This window comes from Triticum aestivum, chromosome 7A (genome assembly GCF_018294505.1).
Source record: "Triticum aestivum cultivar Chinese Spring chromosome 7A, IWGSC CS RefSeq v2.1, whole genome shotgun sequence".
NCBI lineage: Eukaryota > Viridiplantae > Streptophyta > Magnoliopsida > Poales > Poaceae > Triticum > Triticum aestivum.
This window is the reverse complement of record NC_057812.1, coordinates 695,599,575-695,609,415: the sequence shown is the minus strand read 5'-3', so window position 1 is coordinate 695,609,415 and position 9,841 is coordinate 695,599,575. Positions and strand designations below refer to the sequence as shown.

General features: G+C 45.1%; 1 protein-coding gene across 1 annotated transcript; it reads left to right on the top strand.

Moving 5' to 3' along the window:
* The first annotated feature begins 6,684 nt into the window (after positions 1 to 6,684).
* Positions 6,685 to 9,488, top strand: LOC123149420 (tetraspanin-8). The gene is made up of 2 exons (XM_044569076.1): positions 6,685 to 7,273; positions 8,963 to 9,488. The coding sequence occupies exons 1-2, from the start codon at positions 6,770 to 6,772 to the stop codon at positions 9,266 to 9,268; spliced, it is 810 nt and encodes a 269-aa protein (XP_044425011.1). The 5' UTR covers positions 6,685 to 6,769; the 3' UTR covers positions 9,269 to 9,488.
* Positions 9,489 to 9,841: the final 353 nt, after the last annotated feature.

The window sequence follows — 9,841 nt, the reverse complement described above, 5'->3', positions numbered from 1 at the left end:
GGAGTCCGGGGATCGTCATCGAGCTGAACATGTGCTAGAACTCGCAGGTGTCGTAGTTTCGGTGCTTGATCGGTCAGGCCGTGGAGACGTACGACTACATCAACCAAACGCTTCCGTTGTCGATCTACAAGGGTACGTAGATCACACTCTCCCCCTCTTGTTGCTATGCATCACCATGATCTTGCGTGAGCGTAGGAATTTTTTTGAAATTACTACGAAACCCAACAGGACCAAGTGAGCCGGCAAAATTTGTTCAATTTGGGGATTGTTTTGGACTTGATAGCAACTATATTTGCTTCCTAAGGTCCTCTATATGTAAACTAGGGGACTTTGTTTTAATTTTTGTTTTAGTCCTGGTCCTTCTGTAAGATGCACTGTACCACCACTTCCGAAGTGCATCTGGGGCCTTCGAGCCCCTTCCTCGTGTAAAAAAGAGAGAGCGCACCAAATCAATTTTAAGAGAGTCCAAAAATATTGATTTCATTAATTATTCCTTTCAATACATAACTTTTTATTACCATGATAACACTATATCTTGATTATAATATATATTGCAAAATACTTTTATTATGATAAAAGAATGTATAAAGGGGAGGCGGCGATGATTGCTTCTCTTTGCAGTTTGGTCCTCTGGACGGCCTCCGTGACATCGTTATGACCGTACTGGGGTGAGGCATGACAAATACTGGAGTATGGTTCTTGGATCTGCAACTCTTCCACAATTTCTTCTCGAGGGAGGGCGCTGGTCTATTAAAATCCAACTAAAATCATTTTAAAAATACCAAAATGATTTCAAATTAATTTTTTCTCCAATTTTCTGTTGTAGGGAATCATGTTACCCTAATTTCCATATATTTTATTTTTGGAGAAAAATAATTTGAATAAAACTCAAATAAATCCAAATTGAAAATTAATTCCAAAAGGACTTGAAATTGATCCTTTGAAACTCCCAACTCATATTTCATAATTTGAAGAAGTCATTTTATCTTCTCTCGTGAAAATCCTTGAGTTGCATAAAGTTTCTGAATTTGAAAAATATTTCCCAATGGAATTCAAATATTTTCAAATACCCTTTCATTTAATTTTAAATGGAAGAAGTCATATCATCTTCGCTCAAGGGTTTTGTTTTGAAAAGAATTTGAATTCGCGAAGATTAGAAAGCAAATATGAAAGTTTGGGAAAGTCCTTTTATTCCCTCTCATTTAACTTTCAAAAAGTTTCGAATTCACTCACTTTCAGACAATCAATCAAACAATCAATCAAATCTATCTATTTGTTTATAACATTCCAAAATTTAGAATTTTGGGATGCTACAGAGCATCCAGGTTCTGCTATTGGTTATTGACCGGAGACGTGTCTCGGTCATGTCTACATTGTTCTCAAACCCGTAGGGTCCGCACGCTTAAGGTTACGATGACAGTTATATTATGAGTTTATGCATTTTGATGTACCGAAGGTTGTTTGGAGTCCCGGATGTGATCACGGACATGACGAGGAGTCTCGAAATGGTCGAGACATAAAGATTGATATATTGGAAGCCTATGTTTGGATATCGGAAGTGTTCCGGGTGAAATCGGGATTTTACCGGAGTACCGGGAGTTACCGGAAACCCCCGGGAGGTATATGGGCCTTAGTGGGCCTTAGTGGAAGAGAGGAGAGGTGGCCAGAGATGGGCCGCGCGCCCCTCCCCCCCTTGGTCCGAATTGGACAAGGAGAGGGGGCCGACCCCCCTTCCTCCTCTCTCTCCTCTTTTCCCCCTCCACAAATCCTATTCCAACTAGGAAAGGGGGGGGGAGTCCTGCTCCCAGAAGGAGTAGGACTCCTCCTGGCGCGCCACACCTTGGCCGGCCGGCCCCCCTCCCTTGAACCTTTATATACGGAGGCAGGGGCACCCCTAGAGACACAAGTTGATCCACGTGATCATATTCTTAGCCGTGTGCGGTGCCCCCTTCACCATAGTCCTTGATAATATTGTAGCGGTGCTTAGGCGAAGCCCTGCGACAGTAGTACATCAAGATCGTCACCACGCCGTCGTGCTGACGGAACTCTTCCCCGACACTTTGCTGGATCGGAGTCCGGGGATCGTCATCGAGCTGAACATGTGCTAGAACTCGGAGGTGCCCTAGTTTCGGTGCTTGATCGGTCAGGCCGTGGAGACGTACGACTACATCAACCAAACGCTTCCGTTGTCGATCTACAAGGGTACGTAGATCACACTCTCCCCCTCTTGTTGCTATGCATCACCATGATCTTGCGTGAGCGTAGGAATTTTTTTGAAATTACTACGAAACCCAACAGGACCAAGTGAGCCGGCAAAATTTGTTCAATTTGGGGATTGTTTTGGACTTGATAGCAACTATATTTGCTTCCTAAGGTCCTCTATATGTAAACTAGGGGACTTTGTTTTAATTTTTGTTTTAGTCCTGGTCCTTCTGTAAGATGCACTGTACCACCACTTCCGAAGTGCATCTGGGGCCTTCGAGCCCCTTCCTCGTGTAAAAAGAGAGAGCGCACCAAATCAATTTTAAGAGAGTCCAACAAAATTGATTTCATTAATTATTCCTTTCAATACATAACTTTTTATTACCATGATAACACTATATCTTGATTATAATATATATTGCAAAATACTTTTATTATGATAAAAGAATGTATAAAGGGGAGGCGGCGATGATTGCTTCTCTTTGCAGTTTGGTCCTCTGGACGGCCTCCGTGACATCGTTATGACCGTATTGGGGTGAGGCATGACAAATACTGGAGTATGGTTCTTGGATCTGCAACTCTTCCACAATTTCTTCTTGAGGGAGGGCGCTGGTCTATTAAAATCCAACTAAAATCATTTTAAAAATACCAAAATGATTTCAAATTAATTTTTTCTCCACTTTTCTGTTGTAGGGAATCATGTTACCCTAATTTCCATATATTTTATTTTTGGAGAAAAATAATTTGAATAAAACTCAAATAAATCCAAATTGAAAATTAATTCCAAAAGGACTTGAAATTGATCCTTTGAAACTCCCAACTCATATTTCATAATTTGAAGAAGTCATTTTATCTTCTCTCGTGAAAATCCTTGAGTTGCATAAAGTTTCTGAATTTGAAAAATATTTCCCAATGGAATTCAAATATTTTCAAATACCCTTTCATTTAATTTTAAATGGAAGAAGTCATATCATCTTCGCTCAAGGGTTTTGTTTTGAAAAGAATTTGAATTCGCGGAGATCAGAAAGCAAATATGAAAGTTTGGGAAAGTCCTTTTATTCCCTCTCATTTAACTTTCAAAAAGTTTCGAATTCACTCACTTTCAGACAATCAATCAAACAATCAATCAAATCTATCTATTTGTTTATAACATTCCAAAATTTAGAATTTTGGGATGTTACAGAGCATCCAGGTTCCGCTATTGGTTATTGACCGGAGACGTGTCTCGGTCATGTCTACATTGTTCTCAAACCCGTAGGGTCCGCACGCTTAAGGTTACGATGACAGTTATATTATGAGTTTATGCATTTTGATGTACCGAAGGTTGTTTGGAGTCCCGGATGTGATCACGGACATGACGAGGAGTCTCGAAATGGTCGAGACATAAAGATTGATATATTGGAAGCCTATGTTTGGATATCGGAAGTGTTCCGGGTGAAATCGGGATTTTACCGGAGTACCGGGAGTTACCGGAACCCCCCCGGGAGGTATATGGGCCTTAGTGGGCCTTAGTGGAAGAGAGGAGAGGTGGCTAGAGATGGGCCGCGCGCCCCTCCCCCCCTTGGTCCGAATTGGACAAGGAGAGGGGGCCGGCCCCCTTCCTCCTCTCTCTCCTCTTTTCCCCCCTCCACAAATCCTATTCCAACTAGGAAAGGGGGGGGGGAGTCCTGCTCCCAGAAGGAGTAGGACTCCTCCTGGCGCGCCACACCTTGGCCGGCCGGCCCCCCTCCCTTGAACCTTTATATACGGAGGCAGGGGCACCCCTAGAGACACAAGTTGATCCACGTGATCATATTCTTAGCCGTGTGCGGTGCCCCCTTCACCATAGTCCTTGATAATATTGTAGTGGTGCTTAGGCGAAGCCCTGCGACAGTAGTACATCAAGATCGTCACCACGCCGTCGTGCTGACGGAACTCTTCCCCGACACTTTGCTGGATCGGAGTCCGGGGATCGTCATCGAGCTGAACATGTGCTAGAACTCGGAGGTGCCCTAGTTTCGGTGCTTGATCGGTCAGGCCGTGGAGACGTACGACTACATCAACCAAACGCTTCCGTTGTCGATCTACAAGGGTACGTAGATCACACTCTCCCCCTCTTGTTGCTATGCATCACCATGATCTTGCGTGAGCGTAGGAATTTTTTTGAAATTACTACGAAACCCAACAGGACCAAGTGAGCCGGCAAAATTTGTTCAATTTGGGGATTGTTTTGGACTTGATAGCAACTATATTTGCTTCCTAAGGTCCTCTATATGTAAACTAGGGGACTTTGTTTTAATTTTTGTTTTAGTCCTGGTCCTTCTGTAAGATGCACTGTACCACCACTTCCGAAGTGCATCTGGGGCCTTCGAGCCCCTTCCTCGTGTAAAAAAGAGAGAGCGCACCAAATCAATTTTAAGAGAGTCCAAAAAAATTGATTTCATTAATTATTCCTTTCAATACATAACTTTTTATTACCATGATAACACTATATCTTGATTATAATATATATTGCAAAATACTTTTATTATGATAAAAGAATGTATAAAGGGGAGGCGGCGATGATTGCTTCTCTTTGCAGTTTGGTCCTCTGGACGGCCTCCGTGACATCGTTATGACCGTACTGGGGTGAGGCATGACAAATACTGGAGTATGGTTCTTGGATCTGCAACTCTTCCACAATTTCTTCTTGAGGGAGGGCGCTGGTCTAGAAAGTTGTGGCTTTGATGGCTTCTTGTTCGCTCGCGATCAACAACGACATGCTCACTTCGGTGATAAAGCGGCATGCGATGGCGTGCCATCAACCCGTATGGGGGGGGATGAAGACCGTCGACCCAGAGACATTGTTGTGTTTTTTCTTTCTATTTTCTGATAGTGTCTGTACTGCTAGTTTGGTTATTATATCTCACAGTTTTTCTCGCAAAAAAAGAGAGATATTTACATATCGAAAAAGGACACACTTCATCCTAAAAAAAAGGACACACTTATATTGTGGAATAAACGTTCATGTATTTAAGACAAAGTCTTACATATCGCAAAAAGGGCGTTTGGATATTTGCTGCAAAAAAGGATAACATATGAAAGTGAACAAAAACGTAGCATGTCGGCGCGTGTCACAGAAATGCAAATCAATATAGTTGGTGGGTGTAGAAAAACACCGCTGGCTGCACGTGTTGCTATTAACCTTCATTCATCAACGAGTTCTGTTTGCTGCAAAAAGGAGTTCGCGTCTTGATGAAGTCGTGCTCGTGGACTTAGATTATTAAGGCATGGCCAACGCTCCACTCTGGATCGGTGCTCCACCCCTTCACGTTGGATTTAATGGTCCAGACTACAAAAAGATGCTGCTTGCAGAATGAAACGAGCGCCTGCAGAGGAGGCGGCCTCTTCCTTGACAAAAGGCAGCTTCAACTCTCTTCTGGCCAATGCCCTGACGACCTTCCTTGCTTTAGCTCACCTGCGTCCAGGGAGGGGGGAGAGAGAGAGAGAGAGATGATGTAAAGACGTGGACCACTAGGGAGACTGCAGCGTTGGGTCATTCTCATCTCATACTGTGGTTTCGGTCCGAAATATCTATGTGGAAGTTGGGGCATCTGTATAGTGATGCTTCCATTGTACATGCCCTTAACATTCTGTTCCCCACTTCCCCTCCCCTTTTCCCGTGTCAAGCATGCACGCAGACGCAAGAGCTGGGATTTCTGGCACGCACACTGAAGCGTGTATAGCCTGCAAAGTGCCAAGAAAGACGGTAGCATCTCGTCATCAAGTAGGAACAGAAAGGCTTTGGCCTTTCTGGCATGTCACATCTACCCATCCACTTTATACGTGCAGCTGCTTTTGTCACTCGTTTGTTGGCATGGAGTCCTACAATGCAAAACGATGATAAAAACATACTCCGAGCATGAGGAGATGCCTTGTCAAATTCAGCAATAAGATTATTTACATATGCATTTCATGCCGGTTAAAACACCGCAAACTATTCAAAATTTGTACTTGAACTGCCAAAACGCCATATGTTTACGAATGGAGGGAGTAGAAAATAATAAGTTACACGTAGAAGATGGTAAATGTTCGTTTATAACTATAAAGTTGCACAAGAAGACATAAAAAAATAATACCGGGTTAGTATTATCATCCACGTGCGCGGACTCTCATTTCCACCTGTACTCGAACCTCGCACCGAGGAAAAATGAGAGCATACACATTCTTTGGTGAAACACCTGGAATAGTCTGCAAGACGCGGCATTTTGCACCTATCCGGCAGTAATTTGGATTGCTTGCAAAAAAGAAAACATCACTTCAAAGTTAGCATTTCTGATGAAAAAAGAATCTGAATTGTGGCCGGTCTAAATGATAAATGATATAATGATAAAAGTAAGAAAAGGTAGAAAAAGAAGGCCGCCTTTCCGAATCTCCTTTTTGTTTTCCCGGACGCCCTTTTCGAATCCCAAATTCGAATTCCACCACGCTAAAAACCCCACACCGCCCACCGCACGCCCTCCCACCTACTCGAAACCCCCACCCCACCCCCACCCCGTCACGCGCACGCCCCGCGAGGAAGAGGGAGCACCGAGCGGCGGCGGCGGCCATGGCGCGGTGCAGCAACGGGCTGCTGGGCCTGCTGAACGCGGGGGTGCTGGTGCTCGCCCTCGTCGTCCTCGGCGGCGGCATCTGGCTGAGCCACCGGGCCTCCACCACCGACTGCGAGCGGTTCCTGGAGCGGCCGGTCATCGCGCTCGGCGCCCTCCTCCTCGCGCTCTCCCTCGCGGGCCTCGCCGGCTCCCTCTGCCGCGCCTCCTGCCTCCTCTGGCTCTACCTCGTCGCGCTCTTCCTCCTCATCGCGCTCCTCCTCGTCTTCACCGTCTTCGCCTTCGTCGTCACCAACCGCGGCGCCGGCTCCGTCGTCTCCGGCCGCGGCTACAAGGAGTACCGCCTCGGGGAGTACTCCACCTGGCTCCAGCGCCGGGTCGAGAGCGCCGACAACTGGGCCAAGATCCGCAGCTGCCTCCGCGACGGCGGCGTCTGCCAGAGGTTCGGGGCCAGGGGGGAGTCGCTGCAGCAGTTCGTCACCAACAACCTCTCCCCGATTCAGGTCGATTTCCCCTTCTGTTCTTCGCCCTTGCGTTTAATTAATCCTTGTTGTTATGCGCACATTTGGTTGGGAAATAAATCCCCTGCTGCTACTGCTAGTTGAAATTTGGGGATGCGAATCGATTGGTCTCGCCCGGGGATGCGGAATTTCATCTCCACTGAAAAATTGTACTAGGATGATCGGTAGGTCGAACGAGTGGCAGTGCATCTGGAGTTGGTACAGATTGTGTGTTGAGTGTTCCACAGGACCGGTGGAAGAATCGTCGGATCCCATCTCCGCAAGGACCACCACACGTGACACTTCAGTTCGCATGAGTAATTGCTCTGCAATTTCCATGCTATGCTACATTGTCGATTAGTGACTTAATTTCTGTACCACTGTCTTCCACTGTGCTGTACTGCTGTTGTTTTCCCTCTTTGCTTTATTGCTTGGCTGTCTACTTGTCTATTATGTGCTAAACTGCCTTTTCTGGTTGCATGGCAATGCATTATATTGGGATAGGGGTCTGGTAAAGGCTAATGGAAGATTTGAGCAGTGGCCACTACTAGTGCTAGCAATTCAGCTTGATTCGTTGAGTTTTGTTCATGGCATGTTTGGATACAAATCGATGGCATGTTTGGATACAAATCGATGGCATGTTTGGATACAAATCGATGCCACTAGTATTACAGCATTGTATTACCTACAATTTCTATGCTACATTGTCAGCTAGCTACTTAATTTCTGTACCATTGTCTTCCACTGTGTTGTACTGCTGTGGTTTCCTCTCTTGCTGTTGCTTGGCTGTCTATTTGTCTAATAGTATCATGCCAAATAGATACAGCTAGCCTGGCTTTTCTGGCTGCATGGTAATGTGTTATGTTGCGATAGGGTCTGGTAAATTTTAGTGGAAGATTCGAGCAGTGGTAGAGACTAGTGCGAGCTATTCAACTTGATTTATTCAGTTTGGTCATGGCATGTTTCTGTACAAGTTGATTCCACTTGATTTCCCTAATTTTGAGGATGTCCTTGCTATGTTTTTGCTGTACTCTATTCTGATGAAGGAATGGCCTTGTGATAGAATTTGCATAAACTTTACTGAATTGCAGACTTAGTGCTGTGTAACTTCTCACATTGCAATTTCCTTGTTGCGTGTGGGAGTACCTTGTTCATGTCAATTATAGCATTCACATGTGAAACTGGAACCTTCGACATTATTGTATTGACTTGCTTTTCCTGGAGGTGGTTTCTTTGGAGTGCCACCTTAGCTTTTGCCAAATGCAAATATAGGGTGTAGCTTACCTGAAACAGTATTCTTTCTTATGTGTAAACCACTGTTATTACTTTTTGTGGCTTCATTAGCACTATACCTGCACTTTCATGGTATGCATCGTCATGTTACCCCTCCCCTCCTGTGAAGCTTCTGCCATTTGTGGCTTCATAAGCACTATACGTGCACTTCCATGGAGGGACTATGCATTCTTGCAAACCAATATACTGATGTTTTATCTTTGGTCTGACCCTGAATGAATGCTTCTGTACTGTTGTCATTGATACTCGCATGCAGACCATCAAATATTTTGTATTTGTCTTGTGCATTTCTGCCTTGACATTTGTCTTTGAATTGTGTTTTCGCCAATGCTAAAACTGTTGCCGAATTACCAAGTCGTGTTTTCTGCAACTAACACACACTATCTATCTTGTGTTCAGTCTGGATGCTGCAAGCCCCCAACCGGGTGCAACTTCACCTACCAGAGCGAGACCGTCTGGGCCAAACCTACTGGCCTCAACTCTACCAACGACCCTGACTGCAACACGTGGTCGAATGATCAGAGGGCCCTCTGCTACGACTGCCAGTCATGCAAGGCCGGCGTGCTTGCCAACCTGAAGAACGACTGGAAGAAGATCGCCACCGTCAACATCATATTCCTCATCTTCCTCATCATCGTCTACTCTGTTGGGTGCTGCGCTTTCAGGAACAACAGGCGGGACAACTCGTACCCAGCCTGGAAGTGAGTGAGATGCCTGGCGAGGCTTAGGTAATTAGGCTGATGTTCAGCGTTAGCAGTTGGCTCGTTGTCCTGTGTCAAGCAACACTATCGTCTATCCCGTAGCTCCGATGATGTTTGAACCGTCGATAGTTGGTAATGGCGCATGCTTGCTATATTTGCTATGCCGACCTCAAACATATCATATATGGAGGTTCCTATTATCATGATATGAGATATGTTCATAAGTTGTCTGTGATCTTTTCTGCCCTTTGCATGGCCAATACCTGTGCTTAGAGTCAGTCTATTGCTTCTGTCTGCAAATGCATTGTTGCTCCATGGATTCTTGCAACTGGGAACCCCAGAGACCATGGTCAACTTTACAGGATCCTCCAGAATGTACAAACTGAGAAGCTGCACTCATTCTACTGGCCATAGGTGCTTGCTTTGATCTGCATCCATGGTAACTTTGTGTCGCTACCTCAGTTTTTATCTTGCTCCTTTTTTCACCTATCAACCATGTCTCACATGCACCTCAAAGTTTTCAATAGCTCAAGTTTCTTAGTGCGTCTTGGTTTACTAAAATGCCAGTCAACCCAAG

Bases quoted from the DNA above. Each gene is read 5' to 3' on its own strand.
- LOC123149420 (XM_044569076.1), top strand. From the start codon at position 6,770: ATGGCGCGGTGCAGCAACGGGCTGCTGGGCCTGCTGAACGCGGGGGTG. The intron at 7,274-8,962 runs GTCGATTTCCCC...TCTTGTGTTCAG, and splicing joins ACAACCTCTCCCCGATTCAG to TCTGGATGCTGCAAGCCCCC.